The sequence below is a fragment of the Motacilla alba genome, chromosome Z (assembly GCF_015832195.1).
Source record: "Motacilla alba alba isolate MOTALB_02 chromosome Z, Motacilla_alba_V1.0_pri, whole genome shotgun sequence".
NCBI lineage: Eukaryota > Metazoa > Chordata > Aves > Passeriformes > Motacillidae > Motacilla > Motacilla alba.
Genome location: NC_052046.1, coordinates 59,150,107 through 59,171,507, shown reverse-complemented (window position 1 = coordinate 59,171,507; position 21,401 = coordinate 59,150,107). Strand labels below are relative to the sequence as shown.

At 35.9% G+C, this 21,401-nt stretch overlaps 1 protein-coding gene across 50 annotated transcripts in view; it reads right to left on the bottom strand.

Annotated features, from left to right (window-relative positions):
• Nucleotides 1–21,401, bottom strand: part of PTPRD (protein tyrosine phosphatase receptor type D) — a 1,163,449-nt gene that overhangs the window by 113,442 nt on the left and 1,028,606 nt on the right. For 30 of the 50 annotated variants that reach the window (XM_038124763.1, XM_038124765.1, XM_038124766.1 and 27 more), the window contains 8 exons: nt 20,687–20,956; nt 19,386–19,967; nt 12,412–12,545; nt 11,004–11,148; nt 7,412–7,717; nt 6,210–6,403; nt 4,334–4,360; nt 2,072–2,189 (listed from right to left, as the gene is read on the bottom strand). In XM_038124763.1, coding sequence (XP_037980691.1) covers nt 2,072–2,189; nt 4,334–4,360; nt 6,210–6,403; nt 7,412–7,717; nt 11,004–11,148; nt 12,412–12,545; nt 19,386–19,967; nt 20,687–20,956 — 1,776 coding nt within the window. The remainder of the gene's footprint in view (nt 1–2,071; nt 2,190–4,333; nt 4,361–6,209; nt 6,404–7,411; nt 7,718–11,003; nt 11,149–12,411; nt 12,546–19,385; nt 19,968–20,686; nt 20,957–21,401) is intronic. The other 20 variants (XM_038124803.1, XM_038124807.1, XM_038124804.1 and 17 more) reach the window with 4 other exon arrangements.

Below are 21,401 nucleotides of genomic sequence, written 5' to 3'. Positions count from 1 at the left end.
TTGGTGAATCTTTCCTACCTAAAAATGTAAATTATGCTTTTGTATCACTAACTGGACAGCTGAGTTATTTATTGTCTGAATACCTTACAGATAGCTTCTCTAGTAAAAGTTCAAACATATGTTCTCCTTTCATATCTTTTATGGACATAATCTCAGTCGATCTCATCCAAACTCTAAAAGTTAGACTAGAAAGTCAGATCCTTCATTTTCTTTATTGTAGTATTCCAATAGCACCTTTCTAGGAAAAAAAAAATCAAATGGAGACTGAAAGTGAATAGGACACTGCATCACAGACCTACAACCCTTTGGTGTTAATGCATCATTTCTTCCCTTGTGTGATGCATTCTCACAGAAAGTGAGCAGGAATCTCTTGGTACTAACTATATTTAATGTCTCATTTTTCCAAAATGTGCTTACAAATTTTTCTTACAAAAACAGCTCAAACACAGCAAGCTGTAACACAAAGTGAAGAGATTTCATACAATCTGGAATGAATGAAGGAGCAGAATGGTAACTGGCTGTTAATCCCAAGAATAAACACTACTTGTTCACAGGTTTAAGCAAACAACAGTGCAATATGCACTACATTTATAGACATGCAATATGCAACAGTGCAATATGCACTACATTTATAGACATGCCTCTGATTCTACATTGTTCTTCAATCAAGTTTATATGGGATACAGGACTTCTTCTGTCTTCTTTTAAGTAGAAGCATCAGAGTTCTTGGCAGAATGATACATGAACAGTCAACGAGGACTAAATGCAGTGAAACTTTAAGTTCTGCAAGCATATTTGCATTATCTATGTTTATGTCTTGGAACTAATAAAAATCTCAATTTATATAACTGTATTTATTTAAACTGGGAATTGAGCTTTAAAAAGAGTAATGGATCAAGTGCCTTTTTTTCTTAAATCAAGTTCCAATACATGACAGAAATAGATATCACCTTTTTTTCTCAGAGTATGAGAATTCAGGAAAGATAAAAATTTAGAGAGTATGTTTAAGCAATAGCCAAGAGTAATGACTAGAATGTATTCCAAGATCTGAAATGAAGCATTGTGCATCTAGCCACCAAGACTGAGATCTTTCCAAGGAATCTAACAAGAAAAGGATATAGATGATTTTGATAGTAATACAAGATGTGTTATGCATTCAGTGATTGTTTTAAAAATTGAATCAATCACTATAAATACAAATATATACACCTTTTGGATTTTATCTATTAGCATAAACAATACATTGTTATTCAGAAAACTTGTAATGGTGCTATATGTGATTGCAATAGAACATCCCTAATGGCTGCACTACAAACCCCTAAAAATGAACATAATATCTACAGATGGGGAACATATGTAGATAAGCATGACACTAAACCTGTGGTGGGTTAAGCTGTGCCACAGAGACCTTTTAAAAAAAAAAAAACCCGTTGTTCCTCATCTAAAAGCAGTTTGCTACATCCCACCTGTGCCAACTGCTGTATTGGTTATGCAGTCAAGATATATAGCCTTTATTACCACCTGAGATCAAACACAGACTGAACACAGTGTCAGGGTGAATTTCACCCCAGTTTGTTCCTAAAATTACCCCTGAATGAATATGGGCTTCAGGGTTTCACAGGATGGAGTTTCATTCTGTTTTCCTATTCTCTGCTTTAATAATTACATTCTTCTGAGATAAGTTGTGAATGTCATACAGATGGGTTCTTTCAATGTTTTTACTAACAGGCAGCAGTGTTGCTGCTTTCACAAAGATCATGAAAGCCCTTTACAAGTTTTTCAAACATTCTTCTGAGCTCCGAATTTCTATTTTTTCCTCTCAAAAAAGACACCAATTTTAGTGGAAGAGCTACTAAAAAACTATAAAGTGACCTCATCTGGAACTAAGAAAGGGATAAAGAGAGTTACTGCTCTGTTTTTATCTAAATAAATGAAGGTCTAAATACTGAAACACAAAATCCTATGTCCTAGAAACACTCTTCATACAACAGGAGACTTCCAAATAGGAACAAAACAATAGCAGAAAAAGTCAAAGGATTCATTTAGAGCTCAATTTGTATTTAAGTATTACCTGCACCAGTAGTAGATACAAGTTTGGGTTTGCTGCGTGCTCCGTCACCTTTAGTTGTATAGGCTGTCACAGTGAAAGAGTATGTGGTTTCAGGTTGAAGCCCAGAAATTATCATTTCCTAAGATGAAAGAAAATAAAATAAGAACAATTAATTTAAAACAGATTGTTGGCCAGAGAATTGCAGAATCCTTTAGAAACCCATTTATATTACCCTTTTGAGCTATTGGCAGTGACAGCAAGCATGTGAGTGCACCAACAGACCATACTGTGTGAAATACTTGCTAATGCCAAACATTTCACTCATGTAAGCAATAAAGGACAGCACACACCTGAACAGTATACCTCAGGTAGTTTAAAGCAAAAGGCCAAAGGCTTAGTGGTGTGAACAGTGAAAAAAGCCTTCTGAAATACCTTGCCTGAGGAATATTACTGACATTGTGAAACACATGCACATGCAGATATGAGAAATTCAGTTTAACTTAATCATTAACAGGATATCACAGGTATAGTCCTAAAATGCCCAGTAAGAAAAATGTGTGCATTTACATGCACACTTTGTAAGTAATGATGGTTTAGCTGAACAAAAAAGCCTTGTTACTTCCATAACACTTTCACTGCAACCTGTGTCACTGGGTAGACTGCACTTCTCAACATCTGAAAGGACTTCAGAACCAACTATCCCTTCAGGTCTAAAAGATCTATGTAAAACACCACTAAAAATATGGTCAGAGGAAAGATCTGATGGCCCTCAGATGACAGCAGCTACAAAACAAGTATCTCCTCAGCTAGAGCAAAGTAACAGCAACAACATCAAACTGTAAGTATCAGAGCATGGGGGTATCTTCTCATTTGTGTGTGCACACACACGTATATGCACACAGAAGATGCTGAGTGGTGTATGAGAAATGTATTGAACTTATTCCTGCTACAGAGACAGCAAGAGGAGTAAGTTTTGACACTCATAATATAAATAAATCTTATATGTAAATATAAAAGGACAGTATTTGGAGGTAACTGATGGGCCTGGAGTCCCCAGTTTCCAGCATGTAACCATTGGATTACTCCTTTGCAATTTCATATGGCTGAATGAACTTGCACTATATTTCAATGCTGCCCGAGGAATGGTGTATTAATACATCTAAATAAATAGTAAATGTGCAATCACATATTCCTCAGATGCAACAGCCATGAAAAGTTAATATAAAAATCATGGGCCAGACTATTCATAGTATATGGATTTTTCAAGATAGTGGATATGAGCTTAGTAAATATGTGATTAGAATTCAGCATTGTATTTACAGTCAGTCATTAGCAATATAGAAATTAGATAATGATCAGAATGAGTGGGCAAAATTGCTAAAGTGAAAAAAACCAAAAAAATTCAAACAACAGAATGAAACAACACATAAAAATCTACTATCAAAAGATCAATTTCTTAGACTCTATCTCAGAATTTAATTGAACTGTAAGGCCAAAATCAGTAAGAAAGACTTCATATCTTTCATAAGAAAACTGCACATGGTACTATCAGAATTTAACTGTAAAAGGCAAAAAAAGCAACCACAAAACCACGAAACAGAAAGACTTATGAAGACATTAGTTTCATCTAAAACAACCAGAACTTCATGGTGTAAGAACTATGGCTGTATGTAATGTTTGAAAATGTTGTTTAGATACAGCAAACATTATTACTTAGGCATAAACACTGCAGAGCATATGGCTTTTCTGATAGCATGTATTTATTTTATATGAAAGAAAGCACAACTGACTTCTACTTTCAGTTACACAAAAAACTTTTAATCTTAAAATGAATACAGAAAAATACAACTGTTGGTATGTAACTCTGAACCACTTCTGTTTTATTTTTCTATCACCTTGTAAAGAAGAAATTATGAGGCAAAGTTAGTGACAGCCATCAAAAAGATGAAAACACAATCAGTGCACAAATCATTTTGGCATCATGCTAAACCCCAGAACAGACAAGCAACAGTAACCCTACTCTCACTGGGGTAAAAAAAACCAAACCAAACAAAACAACAAAAGAAAAAATGTGTCATGAGAGCAAACCCTTGATGTTAGGAACATGCATTTGTGCAAATGTCAAAAAAACACCCTGCAAAACAAAACAAAACAAAAAACCAAAGAAAGCACCAAAAAAGCCTAACCCAAACCAAAACCATACAGTGCTACAAGCAAACAAGCAAGACAAAAAATATCAACCAAAACACACAATGTTTTTCTGCCCAGTCAAAAAGTACTTACATGTTCAGTAGTATCATCATATTCCCACTAATTTACAGTAAAGGAAGTAAAAAGGAAAAACAAAAGAAATAAGGAGATTTGTAGCCTGGTTGAGATAAAGTTTTCTTTGTTATAGTAAAATGAATATGAAAGATGTCTGAAAAAGTCATGTACAGTTCGAATTATCCATGTAGAAATCACATGAAATTTGGTAAATGAAATCAGGCCAGGCATTTTTAATTCCATTTCTGTTTTCCCTAAAATCCACCTACTTCTCTTTCGCTGACATATAAAAGAAGTAATGAATCTTCTTGTACCATGTAGTACTATTTCATAGTAGTTTTTTTCTAAAAGTTACCAAGGAAGAATTAAAGGTTACCTGGTTCATTCAATCAAGTTACCAGGCTATGTACTTTTGTTTCCCAAACAAATTCAATTTATTAAGTTTTAAAACCACACAGATATTAATTTACCATCAAGGTCTTCATATCTGCACAAGCCTTGATCACACGTATCATAGAAGTACTACAGGCAAGAAGGAGTGGTGGGAAGAGAAAGGAGTTGACTATCCTTCCTGAAACAGTGGCAAGTGGGCTGGTCAAAGCTATACTTGACAAAAGAAGAAATACAACTTTTGCCTTTATGATATTTGGACTGTAATATCTCATCTAGTCTCCAGTTACTGACCTTCTAGTGTTTCAAATCATTTTAATCCCCTACCAGAGAGAGGCTGAAAGCAAAAATTTGTGAAAAGAAGAGGAGAACCAAAGCACACTATCATGTCCTTTCCCTTCCCACTTCCTGATCTACCTTCATCTTTGTCTCCACTGAATTTAAATGGTAAGAACACCATGTTTTCCAAAATAAGAAAGTAAGTACTGGCAGCAAAGACCTCCAGAAACAGACACAGTATTTTGCGAATAGGGTGATGAGCAAAATGCAGGTGTAGGAGAGCTATGCTCCAAAGAGGTCTCTGCAAATCCAAAATTCAGAACCAAAACTGAAGGGAAAAAAAAAAAAAGGCAACCCCCTATTTGTTTACTCATGTAAAATGCTTACAAAAGAGGTTTTGCTCTTTGATTAGGTTAATAATTTTTTTTTATTTCCAGTCAATCCAGTCATAAACTGTGAGTTAGCAGTGAGACGTATAATGGATAATAGTTTCCCACAGGATGACATCTTCAGCGTCAGGAGCTTTGTAAATCTGAAGTTTTACAGACTGCTGGTATATCTCAATCAGTAAAATCCTAGTTTGAGAGGCTTTTTAAACTGGATGTTTTCATTATCTCATATTCTCATAATTTCTAAAATAGACGGGAAATTTTTCAATATAAATAAGCACATACCTATTCAAACTAAGTTCCTCATTTTATTGAAGCTCCTGATATGAATAATGGAAAGTATAATACCCCAGTGGTTTCTAAAGTTACCTTAAAAACATTACTTTATTGTGAAATGTGTAGTAAGATGTGTACAAGCTAATCAGAGAAACACTGTAATAACAGGCTAACACAGGTTTCTAATGATGCCAGGCACTCCACTGAAACACCAGAATAGGAGATGGATGGATCAGGCCATGCACAGTTTACTACACTGACTCTGGATCAGATCCTTAGAACTTCAGAGTACATGTTAAGTCTCCAGGTTTAACAGAATCAGAACAATGACATAGCCTAGCATTTAGCTGCAGATCAACAGAGAAGAAAGTGTCTTGTTTTGGCCCAAGAACCTTTAAATGCAGGTGTTCCGAAAAAAAAGTTTTTAAAATAGACACAGAAAATGGTAGCTGGTAGACTGTTCAATAGAAAGAAAAAAGACCCTCAACAACAAAAGGCAACTCTTCAGTAAATAAAATGTTTTCACTGTGACCTAGAAAAGAGTGGAGCATCCGAATTACCTGTGCATCCGCCAGCATGATGTCTTTTAGCATGGGCTGACCCTTTGGCTCTCCGTTCTCCATCCTCACGTAGTGGACCTGGTACCCTCGTATCTGACCGTGCTGCTTATTGGGCACAGGCGAGCGCCAGGACACTTTAACAGCAGTAGAGTTGACAGCCTCTACCTCGACTTTGCGAGGAGGACCACTAGGAACTGGAACAACATCATTGGACAGAAGAGAATTACAGCCACCTGTCCCACCCATGTCTTTCGATTTTTTTTAAGAAAGGGCAGACTCACTATGTTGTCTTTGAAGAATACAAATAATTCTGCAAATGAAGATGCTCAACAAATCTGCTCTACCTTTCAGTGAAAAGATCAAAAAACATGACTGATGCAAAAAATGGAAGAAAAAGGAGTATTAGAGAAATAGAAAAACATGTAAAAATGCACAAAAGCCAAGGAAGATGCTTTGAGATTCAAAGCATTATAGTACAAAGAGAGATTTTAATCACTGAAATAATAATACTGTAATAATAACAAAACCACAAAAGATTAAAAAAAGTTGTCCTTTTTTTTGTTTGTCAAGTTCTATGTTTTATTTGGTTTGTTTTTTCCTCAGGATAAAGAGGAGGCTGATTACAAGGCCGTCTTCTGTCACTTTCAAGAATGGAAGAAAAGAAAATGTGTGGGGCATCAGTTTTCCAAGATCAAAAAACAAAACTAAAAAAAAAAAACAACAAAAAAAACCCCACCACAACCCAAAAAAACCCTTAAATCAAAAAGCACAGTATGGAAGAAGAAAGCAGTTAAAAACAAAACAAAACAAAACAACCAAAAAAACCAAGACCTGAAAAAAAGTTTATACACATAACTGTTTAAAAATGACAATGACTGTAAAATCAAGGAAAAGGCAGGAAGTTTTTTTCCCTAGAAGATATTTTTCATTAAAGGAGGAACAAGAAGGTTATGTATGGGTCAAAGGAGTAGCAGATTCATGTCACTTGCAAAAAAAATTTCTGATTAAAAAAATACAAAAATATCAAATAGAAAAATGGTGTAGAAAGAACAGTCTTTGAATAAAAAGCTCAAAGGGTGATCATATCTGGTTTTAGTCAGGAAAAAAAAAAGAGGAGCAGAAAAAATTACTGTTAGCCTATACAAAAGACATCAGATGACAGAGTCATAGAGGTGCAAACTGATGTAGTGGAGGCAACATACCATCTTCATCTGTCCGAATCAATACTGCTAAGCTCTCTGGCCCAGGTCCAACATCAGTGTGAGCAGTCACAGAGATCCGGTACTCAGTCCACTTTTCCAGCTGTTCCAAAAGGTACTGGGTACTGTCCGAGGAAATTCCCAAAATTTCATGGGGCTTGACATCTTCTCCATCAATTCCAATGTACTTGATGGAGTATGCAGTGATAATGCCATTCTGTTTTTCCACCGGTGGAGGTTTCCAACTTACCAAAATGCTAGTGGAGCTGGGGCTTGTGCAACTAATGTCTTGAGGAGGAGCTGATGGCTCTAATTTCAGTAGTGGGTTAAAGGAGGATTTGAGTGGAAGGATAGAAGTGATTGAAAAAAATGAACAAAAAGAAAAAATAAAATAAATAAAAGAGAACCAAATGAAAATAACAAATAAACAAAAAAAGTAGAAACTCAAAAAAGCAAAATGTCAGATAATCATATGCACCTTGGCTTATTAACATGAGGAAACTGAAAATGAACAGGCAAACTAAATGGTGAAAAAGGATGTAGGGGAAAAATATATGAAAATGAAGCCTCAAAATAATATTACCTACCTGTAATTAAAATTCTTCTTGAAATAAAACAAAAACGTGATACCTCTATATCTCTATGACTACTGATCTATCTTTGCAATTAGTGCAAGCTATAACACTTTAAATGACACATCACATGTACTTACAAATTTTGACATGCCCTTCAAGTGGCTTTACTTTCTTTCAGACAGAAAATCTTTAACAAAACTCCTAAAAACTTGCAATAATTGCTAGAAATTGCTCCATAGGTTGCCATTTTTGCAGCCTTTCCATTCTCATAAACAAATTATTGGGTTTTTTTATTTTTGTAATGAGTCTGCCTGACACAAGTCAACCATAAATTACATTCAAATTGAAAGCATTTACTGAAACATTCATTGTAGCTAACAAAATATGAGCATGCAGTCCATAGAAGATGATGAAAGTCTTAGTCAAAGATTTACCTACCAGGAAAAAGTGACAGGCTTGTTGATTCTGACTGTAACTTGTACTTACCCTAGATCAGCTGTCAGTTTTATTTTTTTAACTCTTCTTGGAGACACCTTTGCTAGCAAAGAATTAATCCTTCCAGTAATGCATATTATTTTTATAGAAAAAAAATCTACCCCAAACAACATGTAAAGAAAGCAGGTATTCATTTTACAGAGTTTACAAGCTCAACACCTCAGTATGTGAGTTTCTGACTTGAATGTTTCATCTGTCAGCATCACCAGTCTTCCAGAGCAGAAATGCTCACCTTTACTCATTTGTCCTCAAAGGAGTATGTTAGCGTATTTACCTTCTCCAAGCTTCAGAGCATCTAAGCATGCATGTCATTCCACTGCTTTCAGTGAGGCAAATCAAGTACTGAAAGTGAGGTATGCATTTATGTGCTTAAATGCACTTTGACTTACCAAAATCTATGCTTACTAACAGATCATTCAGAGCACCAAAAAAGGAGCCATAATTCAAACTCACTAGCAGAAGGAGGGGATGTGAACTCCTTTCCTATTTCTGCCTCCTGTCTTGTAAGAAAAACATAAATTTTGTGTGCAAGATCTTTTTTCCCCTTTAAATCTCCCTCTCCACCTTTTCTTTCAGTTTCTTAAGGGAAAAAAAGAAACAAATGGATACTTATACGTACTTATAACAGTCACATCAAACAAAATTAAAACAACAGAGAAGGCCTAGGAACCTACTGTGACCTACAGTATTTACACATGTATCCTTTGGTTCCCTACAGTTCTTTCTACAGGGATCAATGGCTTTTTACTCAGTATGGTACACTGCTCCTCCAAAGGGAAGATAGGAGGGAATTTACTAGAATTTCAATTAAGTAGAGGAGGTGGAGGGAAGAGCAGATGAGAATTAACACATTTCAGGTTGCTTTTATAGACTAATTCAGTAATCTGAATAATAAACTACTCAAAAGAAATGGATCCCCTTCTACCATTAACTTGTGCAGATAGTAAAACACATGTAAAATGTCCCATAAGGGTCTTACAAAAAAGAAAAAAATCCCTGCAGCATCTTCCTCTGATACCAGGATGAAAGGCAGTAGCACATTCTGGTGAATATTGCTAATAAAATCACAGAAGTTTATTAATATTTAATCCATTATACTCTGAAAATGCAAAATATTGCACTAATGTAACTGAGGCTAATTTGAAGGCTACTTATTATTAACGCACATATTTTTTCTTCTCAATTGCAAATTTCAAAAAAAAAAAAGTAATCTTTGCAGCAAGTAACTTGGATCTGACCACTGAAATCAACTGGATTTTACTACTATCTGAAGACATGAGGAGGCTGAGATAAACATAACATATTCTTATATGCAAGAAGAAAAAACGGCAATGTGCTTACATAAGGAACACACAGCCTTGGCTCCTAGATGTTTGTTTTCTATGCAGTCTAAGCTGTCTTCACCCAATATAAGATAATGAGGATTCTAAATAGTTGAAATGGCTCCCAGAATAAATAAATACCAATTTCTTAATCAAATTATTCATTCTGAATTACTAAACTGAAAAATTGCCTTGCTGCTATATCTAAAACTAACCTTTTGTTACATGGGTTTTTTTTGTGCTTATTCCAAGTGCCTTAGAAATGCTTCAAAAACACATTTAGCTTTGCTTAAAGGTGAGCCGCACTGTTTCCCCAGTCACACTAATTGATATTAATACATAACACTAACAAGGAATGATAGTGTAATCACATGTCATGACTGCAAATTAAAAAGACTGATGTCAACTGAGAAACTGAATTTTCTGTTTTGAATTATCTTACTTTAAGAACGGGCAATTTAATTTAAAACAAATACAAATAGAATTGTACTAAGTTTTTCAATGACACATTGTAATGCAAACTGTCAGGAAAACATAACTTATCAGGCAAGAATAATCCTTCTGGATGTCATAGCTGATTGTTTTAGTTAAGGCTTAATTTAAATGTTTTAAGGTGTATATAAAAGTCCCTGACAAATTTTTACCTCTCAAACTGTTTTTCTCCAGGTGGAAATGACTGAGCATTGTAAAAAGCCCAGATTAAGAAAATTTAGCAAAATCAGAATAAGATACTGCAGAACAGTTACTAAGAAATATCTGTTACAGTCTGAAATATTCAACCTGATCCACTTCTTTGCACTTTTTTGATACAAATTTTTGCACTTCAGGGAGATGCTGCAGAAATTACCTAGGAAGTGTGCAGAGCAGGGAGGTGGAATTTTATTGGTTAAGGACTTTTATTAATGTATGTACACCTATTGCCTGATACAACATTTCACCTTATTATAAATAAAATTTCATTATGCCAACTTTATATTGTCTCCTTAGACACTGGTTTATTTGAGTTGTTTTTTGAAAATATGTAAAAGCCACTTATATAATGAGTTGATCACAATACACCTCAAAGCTTCATATTTGAAGCATTCTTTTGCTGTATCAACCAACATGAATACCATATTTTGCTTTCTTCTTCGTTTCTGTCTACCTGGGCTACTGAGATTAATAGAAACAAAGAGAATAAATATTTAAAGGAAAGACACCTACTTGACTGCATGGTTCTGGCTGAGATTTCTGCTGTTGAGGCACCCAGGCCTTGAGGAGACCGTGCAGCTAGGCGGAACAAGTACAGGCTGTTTGGCCTTAAGCCTTGCAGACGATACGATGTAGTAGGTTCAGTGGAAACCCGTTGCTAAATGTAGATAGTAAGAGAATGTCTTGGTTAGTATTCAGAGACTCTGATTTCCCTATTGCCTGTATGCTTTTTTACCGGGATAAAAACAAAGAGAAAAAATAAAACTCAAGAAAATAAAGCAGAACAAAACCACACTAAACAAAACCAAAACCAAATAAATTTCTTTTGACAAACATTAATAAACTATTTTTTAAAGTCAACAGCTTAACAGGTGAAACTCAGAGCCACAAACAAAGCTTGACTGTTCGAGGAACAAATAGCTACATACAAAGTATGAAAGGCTTTTCAGACAATACCACAAGAAGGAAGCCTTACCTAAACTGTCTTTTAAGTCAGTGATTTTATAGTGTAAGTTATCTTGTTTAACCTTGTAGTTAAATTTGTATTCAAATAATTAAAAGCAAATTCCTCCACAGGATAACTTACTAAGCAGCAGCCTGCATTCCATTTGGAAGTGAAATACAGACCTGGCCCTCTTACAGAAAGTAAACTTATGAATTCACAGTGTATGTGTGAAGCTGCCATAAACACAAGCTCTAGTGAAGCATCAGCAAGGACTTGAGGATGCAGAAGAAACCAATGAGGCTGACTATCTCCTGTGCCCTTCTGAGAATCCTGACTTCTTTTATTCCTCTGTGACACCTGTGAATATGGCATTTTCCTTACCAGATGAACAGTTTATTTTTAAGTTTATGGCACAAAAATGACGTCCACAAACTGAAAATTTTTTATGAAGTAATGGTACAGAAAAAGCCTATTGCAGATCTTAATCTTTAGAAAGAACCTCCTGTTTTCTTCTCAATTATTACTGAAAGATCAGAAAAGGTCAGGAATTCTCTTACACAGTGGCACAGAGAAACAAAAATTATTAAAGGCTGGAAATAGATTTCAAAGTTCAGGTGTAAGTTCCAAAAAGGCTTAATGGGTCCATAAAGTGTCCTCAAATATTTCTGCTTCCAAGCCTTTACAGACAAACAGGCTCAGAGACATATTCAATGTGTGAAACTGGATGGAATTTCTGTGGAGGATTCATTGCCATCTACAGCAAAATTCCACTGGCTGGTAACCATTGACAACATTTTCTGCTGTTTACACACACACTTTCAGTCTGTCACTAGGCTAACTGTTGAGCTTAACAAACCTAAATATCAAGCCATTTCTACTAAAAAGAGTTACAAAAATATGAAATTTAAACCATTGCCACACTTTATGTCCAGCTTATTAAAAATGACTTAAAAGATGTAAAATATTGCCACTTACTTCCTCCCCATGCTCCCCATCTTTGTAAACCAGTTCGTAGCTGGAAATGGTATCAGACCGTGGAGGTGTCCAGGAAAGCAGTATGCTCGTTTCAGACTCAGGTTCTGCTTTGAAGTTCAGTGGTTGACCAGGCACTAAAGAAAAGTTGAGCAGTGAAGCCAATTATTTATTTGGATACTTCAATATTTTCAAATCTTTTAAAATGTTTTCCGATTATGGCAAGCAATATTACTTGTATTTCTCTTACTGAACTTAAACAAATTGATTCACAGTACTATGAAACAAAATTATCTAAGCACAGAAAAAGTAAAATGATACATTTAATTCCCCTTTTAAAAATTATCAAGGATTTCAAATAAATGCTTTTGCAGTGTACATAAAGCAAACAGAGCTGAAATGCAATTGAAGAGATGCCTGGTGATGAATACCAGCAATCTAATAACCTATGTGTGAAATGGCAAATATATACACCTATATATTTGTGCGTGCACTAGAAAAAGCTAACGGAACATATTATTAGCTGAAATAGTCTAGAATAAAGTGTTAAAACTAGTACTTGCATTTCCAGACATGATTTTTTTTTCTCAGTTCATAAATGAAAGACAGTAAACACATCCTGGTCTTTAAGAAGACACCTACACACAAAACCCAGCTTGTTAAACCTGAGGTGGTTATAACCTAGTGAAGAGATATTCAGATAATTTCTCATTAAGTGAAATTTTTCCACCCTTTAATGACTGGTATATTTAAGAATATAGTTGAATTTCTAGTGACAGCACTTTATAATTGCAAGAAGCAAAATTCATTTTTGACTGCATTAGCTAATAACATTCTCTGTTGCTGTATCTTGTGCAATAGTCACAGAAATTATCCACACTAAATGTTATCCTAATTTACTTCTTCGAATGTGAAGCAAATGATAAGGTTGACTGTGAAAAGACAGAAAGCGTAACTATATCATTGGATTGTGTACAATAGTTTTGGCACCCAAGTTCTAAAACATTACGTTCAGTTAATACTGCCTTAGATAAGGCATGAAACAGTTTTCCACAGCATTTCTAGCTATTCAAGAATAAAATGTGACATGATCTCATTTTTTCAGGGGAAAAATAAAAAGATGTACTTCTCAGCACACACTGAGAACAGGTATGGGAAGTAGGATGTGACAATTGTGATGGTTTCACAAACATTTATCAGGGAAGAATTCTATGATAGCATTACAAGTATGTTCTTTTAGTACAGTAAAAGATCTAAAAACTTCAGACAGTAAACTGTTAAAATAATTTGGTATTTTTATTTTTATCTTCCCCAGACTTCTGCAGAATATCAATTTGAGTAGAACACTGCCTTTGTGTATTCTGGTGCAGATTTGATATCTAACTTTCCACAAACAGAACCTTTATACATGAGGTGTATGTTCTTCCAGCTCCTGGGTGGACTTCATTTTTTTTTAATGAGTGAGTGAGAGTAAAAGGAGACCAACTCTTTTACAGGAATAAAAAGGGACGGGACTAATTAGATGTTTTTCTAAAAGGTGTCTGGTCTAAAAAGAGACCACTGCCTGGGTCCTGCAAAATGCAAAGAGGAAATGATCCCAAAGCATGGGGAACCATTTGAGGAAACATCAACTAAGTATTTGCGACAGATTCTAATTTTGCAAGGAGAGGCGGCAGTGCTGGCGATGGTCCAGATGGGAGAATGAATGGCTCCCAACAGCACTCCCAGCAGTGACAGAAGGAATGGAAGAGATGCAGCCAGGCTCTTCACAGAGTGTGGCAGGTGAGAGGCAGCAGCACAAGCTGAAAACACGAGAGGCTCAGAACAGCGCAGAAATGCAGCCAGGGCCCAAGGAGGTTGGACCATGCCAGCCCTGGGGTGGTTTACACATGAAGTGGGTGAAGCCCTAAGAAACTCAGTCTGACCCCAGAGTGAGCCTGCTCTGGGCAGTGGCTGTGGCTGGACACCTCCTCAGATAGTCATCCTGCCAGACTGAATTGTCCTGTAATACTATGATCTGTACTTAATATATGGATACATGAATTGCAGAACACAGCCAGGCAGCAATAGTAAATGATCAGTCAAGTGACTCATATGAAAGCTGGTACCATCTGTTATGATAAATATGGCAGCAGATGGAGAACTAAGGGGATTTCCTGACTCTCTACATGTTTTAAGACCCTCATTCTCCAAGTATTCCTTTTAGAAAAACCCAAACCCTTTGTCATTTTAGGTCTGCAATTCTCAATCATTTTACAATACAAGGTGATTGGCTAATTGGACTTTTCCAAATGCTGTTTGTCAAAATAATATCCTGCTTTAAAATTTAGTCTCCCCCTGGATTTTTTAACCACAGTTAGATAACTCGGATGCTGTGAACACTGACAGAAGAAAAAGGTGACAGGGAAGTCTGCATTGCTCCAAACAGATAAGAGGACAAAAAAGAAAACAAAACCAAAATAACAGAAACTGAACACACTTTATTGCCAACAAACTCTAGTATGAACCCTGTACCAAAGTAAAACTCAATGAATTCAATAAGAAACCAGCTTTGCAAAGGAAAATAGATTGATCAAGAGAATTTACAATCAGTAGGGAATCTAAAGGGACCAACAGTTTATGCTTCTGATTTCTCTGAAAGAGGCATGAAAGTCTACAGAGGAACACTTACAACTGAAGAGCTACTGCACTTCAGAGTTTTTGCTTTGTAAACAATATATGTAATTTTTGAAAAAACAAGTCGTAATAGAATATAATTAAAAATAAAATGGGTAACATACAAAATAAATTTGTGCACTGTGTAACATACAAAATAATATGTGCACTGTGTTCTCCCTGTCTCTGCTACGACTAAAATAATCTCTTTGAATGAGTCTGAAGATACCTGAGGTTTGCAGTATCAAACAAAGAACCACAGCACTCAAAATAATTAACTACTATACATTTCAGATTTTTAAAAAACATAGTATATTATGTGAAAAGATGTCATCCAGAAATCACTTTCTTCAAATATTATCACTAACTAACATAGTGGGAGCCCAGAGAAGAAAATAAACGTGTCAGTCAGTCTTAAAGACAGAGTCTACCTGGTCCTGTCTGAATGACTAAAGAACACAGTGAAGAGATAAATTATCAGTGTGTGAAGCTAAGATCCTCAATACTGAACTCATCTCGTTAGCATTTAAATGAAGTAAAATAGAGACTACAACACTTAACGAAAGTTACCTATGCATTGATAGTAGGGGAGTTATTCAAAAGCTGAAATAGTCTTTCCTACCCGACCAGTAATGTCCCTTGAGGGAAGTTTTAAAATTTAAGTCAGTTAAAAAGCTATCCCGTACCCCACCTCAGTATCAATACATGTAGGTATCTTAAAGGGGGATGCCACAAGGACAATGGCAGACTCTTTCCAGTGGTGCCCAGAGAGAGGATGATGAAGTGGCCATATATTAAACCACAACAAATTTCTCCTCAACCTGAGAAGAGCTTCTTTATATTGAAGATGGCAGAGTACTGGAACAGGCTGCCCAGGGAGGTTGTGGTGTTTCCCTCCCTGGGGACATTCAAAACCCACCTGGACGTGTTCCTTGGTCACCTGCTCCACGTGACCCTGCCTTGGCAGAGGAGTTGGACTGGATGATCTCCAGAGGTCCCTTTCAACCCTAAATTTCTCCCACCTACTTTTTTGCTTTTTAAGTTTCTAGGTACATGCTCTCAACACTTTTCATGCGGAAGTCCATTTCATTAAATGCTGCAAAAGACACTAGGCTATGACTGTGGAGTTTCAGAGATATCAGATCTCCCCATTCATGTGTTCATGAAAAAAATTTAAATGTCTGGTAAAGTAGCTAGCTTGCTACAACACAGAACAGTACTTCCTTGCTACCAACTCTTTCTCTGAACTTCTAATCTTTTTTTACCATAAAAACTCCATAAACATTAATTCAGTTGAATCTAAGGCTCCATTTATGCGCCCTGCAAGTCAGATACTTGAGCTTCTCATTATTGTCCTTTTTCCTGTGTTCCAAGCATTACCCTTTAATAATTATAATAAACCTCAGTCTTCAAATAAAGGAGAATCCTTCATTTAAAACTAAAATGTTTCATGTTTTTGGGTTTTTCCACAGAAACATATGCAAACAGGTAGACATTCATTTCCTTGAATATTTATTCATTTTTTTCCCCTATCTCTTTTTCAAGTAACCCACTATCCAATAGATGTTGTGTACTCTCTCCTGTCTTTCTATCTAAGCTCAGATGAGAAAGAAAAAAAAAAAAACCAAAAACAGGAACAAGAACAAGAGCAAGAACAAGAACAGAAACAAAACCAAAACCAAAAGAAGTATATTCTAAAATGTGGTAAGTCAATTAACCTACATAATAGACCAGCCCTGACTCCATCCTCAACAGAATCTAATCCTTTGGCCCAAAATGCGGACTCCAGACTTTCTTAACTTTTGGAACTGGTTTCCTTTTACTCAAAAGGCTCAGCTCCACAGCTCTTTTCTGATTACAGTATCTGCTAAAAAAGGGTCTTTTTACCATAAAGAAAGCACTGCTGAAAACAACTGGGCAATATGACATGGCTTTGCCTTCACATGCTTAAGAAAAATACTGAACAGTGAAACTGAATTTTTTGGGGTTTTTTTTCAGTGTCTGGTTGTCTGAAAACTATATCCTTCTCTTCCCCTCAAACTACCAGTCAATATTTTAATTAAAAATCTAAATGTCACTACCAGCAGAGTTTCAGCTGATCTGAAAAGAAAGAAGCCATTCATACACCCATTTCAAAAGAATAATTATGCTATACTAAAAAACAAAAATTCCTCTGAACTGTGTTTTTAAGAACAAATTATTCATTTTTATAATCTCTCTCCAAAGATCAGAATACACTTAAGGCAGGAAAACTCTGAACCATCTAATAGAGCCTGTAAGTCACACATGTCAGCAAGATTTTCTTTTATATATGCTCTAATATGCCCAAAGTGAGGGTTAAGCTAAATATATATATAATGGCAGACTTATTTACTTAAAATAAAATCAACCAAACGTAATCAGCATTCCATTCCTACTCTAACTCTTTAAAATGTTTCCACTAAATCCATTTTCCTCGTCCTTAAATGGCACTTCGTATTCGCTTTAATATTTGGAATGTGTTTCATATTGAGAGATTTTAACTAAAACAATCATATTCAGATGTACATAAAAGCAAATCGGGAACTGAAGGGCAAGGAGGGCATTTTTTTCTATGATGTTAACTGAAGAGAAACTACTGGATAGATAGATGGCAAATTCTAATTTTTAACCATACCCTGAACTGGACAACTTCACTAGACTTTTGTATTTTCTATCTCTTTTACAACTGAAAACATTTGTATTTCAAGTAAAAGTATCAGTGCTTAAACATGCTTCCTGTATGCCCCATTCTTTGTTTTCTTTAATTTTTTTTTAACATAGTCACAATTAAACACTGAAATAATGTATTGAGAAATACTCCAGCACTGTTAATGTTGTTGTAATTTCTTCAGATTGCAACAGTAATCAGAAACAGATGGACATGCTTACTTCTCTGAAGTGACCTCAGAAAGCAATGTAACTTGGGCTAGTCCAGCTGAGCCTCAGTGCTCATTTTTTTGATTCCCTCATCCTTCACTGGGGAAGCACTGTCAGACACTTGCTAATCTAAGAGGTTTACAGTTATGAGTGAAAACCCAGATAAGGAGCTCACTAAATCTTCTTCTGGAAAAGCCTTATGCATGTGGATGCAATCAGAAGTCAGTTGTCAATATAAAAACTAGATCTCTGAAAATGGTTGTAAATGCCAAAATTAAATTGTGGTGTATATATTGACATTTGCATGTGCAAATTTTGTCACTTCTTAGCTGAGATACTGCAAAAGGTGACATCTAGATCTTTGTGCAACACAACACCTAGAATGATTCCAGGACAACACATCAGTTTCTGTCTTTATTAAATGCATGTTGTTAAAATGCAGAAGAAAAAACTGGATGAAAACTGTCTACAGTTATACTTTAGAGATCTGTTTTTAAGAATTTGAGGGATGCTAAATTCTGCAACAGGAAACTTTCCTGTACTAAAAAAATTCAAGTACTATTATATATTTCTAGGAAATCACTGGCCTACAGTAATACTTCATACAGTTTTCTCTAAACTGCTAGACAAAAGGACCTTTTATTTCTTATTGCTACAATAAAACACTTTGTGCAGTGTAACTCGACCAGAGCTTCTCCCTTTAGATTTCATAAAAACTTTTCTGCCACGTTTTTTACTGTGCTTGCTTGTCCTTTACTAGTAAAACTAATTCATGGACCTAAAAGTTCTTGAACAGAAACAAAACAACCTAACTGCAAACATAAACCAAGAAAACAGTGACCCTGTGGTATGCATTTTGTTGGGGCAGCTTTGATTTGACTTATAAATCCAAAGTGTACAAACCTGCTTGCTTGAATGTACGCAAAGGTTTGTTGTATTTAATTCTCTCATGTTTTCTGTGTTCTCAGAATCTTACCTATTTCAATACATATGCAGTACACATACCCTTTAAGGTTCCAAAAGCAGTATTTCCTAGAGTGATACAGCGCAGGAGAACTGCATGTTGCGTAAAGAAAACCCACCAAAACCAACAAGTAACATCTCAAAAAAAAAGCTATGAAGAATTACTGACAAGTAGGTTTAGTGCACAGAGCACTGCCAAACAAAAGCTGTAAGATTTGGCCACCTCTAAGATGAAGGTCTCCCTGAGATTTCAGTTGCACTACAGATATAGTTCTTGACACTGATGAAAAACAAAGTATGTTGGGGTAATTTCCACTCTGCAAAGATAACCTGCACTGTGGAATTGAGAAAGGTTATCTGCAAAGACTGCCGGAATAAACTGGCTACATTTGAGGGCTAGTTTTTTTGCAACATTTTAAACAGAAAGTCTCTCTCACAAATTTTGCTCATTGCTAGCTTACCTCCTGTTTGAGTGATGACTTGAATGTCACTAGAAAGTGGTCCATCCCCAACGGAAGTAAAAGCAAGAACCTTCACAGAGTATGTTTTCTGGGGTACAAGATTCCCAATAGTGGTAATATGGCTGTCAGCCACGTTGTGCTTCATCCAGCTGTTGACATGTTGAGTGGGGTCCATGGTGTAATAAACTCTGTAACCTTGTATTTGCCCATTAGGTTCCTCAGGTTCTTCCCACTGTACCAGAATGGTGGTGGAGCTCAGCATACGGGCCTGTACATTGCGTGGTGCACTTGAAGGTGCTTGTTCTGAAGTCCTCGTAGACACAGGCTCGCTGGGTGGCCCTCGCCCAATGTTATTTACAGCAACAACCCGAAATTCATACTCGGAATACGGGCTTAGGCCAGCCACGCTGTAACGTGTTGTGGCCACCCCATCAATTTCTTTATATGGCTCCTCTGAGTTTTTGGGTTTGTGTTGGATTATGTAGTACGAAACTGGCTCAGGGTTTCCAGAATCCCAAGTCAATGTTATGCTAGTTGCTGTGCTTTCTGTCACCACAGGTGTTCCAGGAGGTTTGGGTAAGGCTAAATACACATAACAAAAAATGCAGTTAGCACTATGTAACAGTAGACATTCTTTATTAGAATAAAAAGCTTACAAACAATAACTAAGAACAAAACAAAAATAAACGGGAAGATGAAACGGAAAGAAGGAGTAATCTTTTCAGAGCAAGCTTTTGTCAACTATAATTTCCTCCAAAATCTATTGGAAAATCTTCAAGTTCTGTCCAATGCAGTTCATTTGTCATGAATTAATGATACTGACTTCTGTAATAAATCTGTATCCATATGCAGAAGAGGAATCTTACAGAAAGGCAAGTCACAATTACAACTGAATTTTAAAATATTTTTTTAATATCTTGTTTCAAATTACTCAGTGGATATGATACTTGGACACCCAGCAATTCTAAAAATAAAATGACTGGTTCTTAAAGGTTCCTGCTGTTGATAAACGAACACAACATTTCAAGATAATTTCTTTAACTGAAAGGAAGGCTGGGAGCTAGACAGAGAAGAATAAAGGAAAATTATGACTAACTTATTTTAATAAATATTAATTGTTCAATTAGTGATTATTAGTGCTGTCTGAACCTGTATTTTGTCTTATGTTAGTGAGCGGTTAGAAGATTTACCCTCTTGATTTAGGAGGGCAAATGGCATTTAGACCTTTCAGTGTAATGTTTGCTCAGAATGAATGAAACAAAAGACAGAACTGTTTCCAAATAAATATGCTTGAGATATACCTTTGACAGTTATCTGCGCTATTGCTTCTATAACACCAAGGGTAGACATAGCAACGCAAGTATAGTTTGCAGATTGTCTGACATCATTTAGCTCAAGGACGTTTCTCCCTATTGGCATATCATCCTCAGGTGTCAAATCTTCTGCTCCTAGCATCCATTTCACATATGGCATTGGTGATCCCACCGCAACACAGGTGATATTTACACTCCCTCCAGGCATGATCTCATGATTTGTTGGGGGTATAGAGAATCTCGGTGGAACCCGTCGAACTGGAACAAAACACAAAAAAAAGGTAATAACATATACAAAAAAAGAAACTTGAGTCTTGCATAAGGACAGCATGCAGTGTACAGACACAATTTATTATTTTAGCGTTTATTCCGGTCTGCCAGAAAATATATATAAGAGAAATAAGAGACTAAACAAGAATTTTGTCTGCACACAATACGATTTATTCTGTATTTATTTGAGGATATTATTAGGCACATTCATACAAAGGCTGACTCAGACCTACGAGGGCCCCACATGTAACTAACTACGTACTAACAATACACAAACACCATGCAAAAGATACACACGCACACGTGCACACACACACACAGGCGCACATATATATATGCATTTTTTTATGCCGATACATATATATATGCACAGAAGAAAACTGGAAGGTCAACAGCATGCTTGAGTTGATCACCAACTTCAATGCTGCATGCT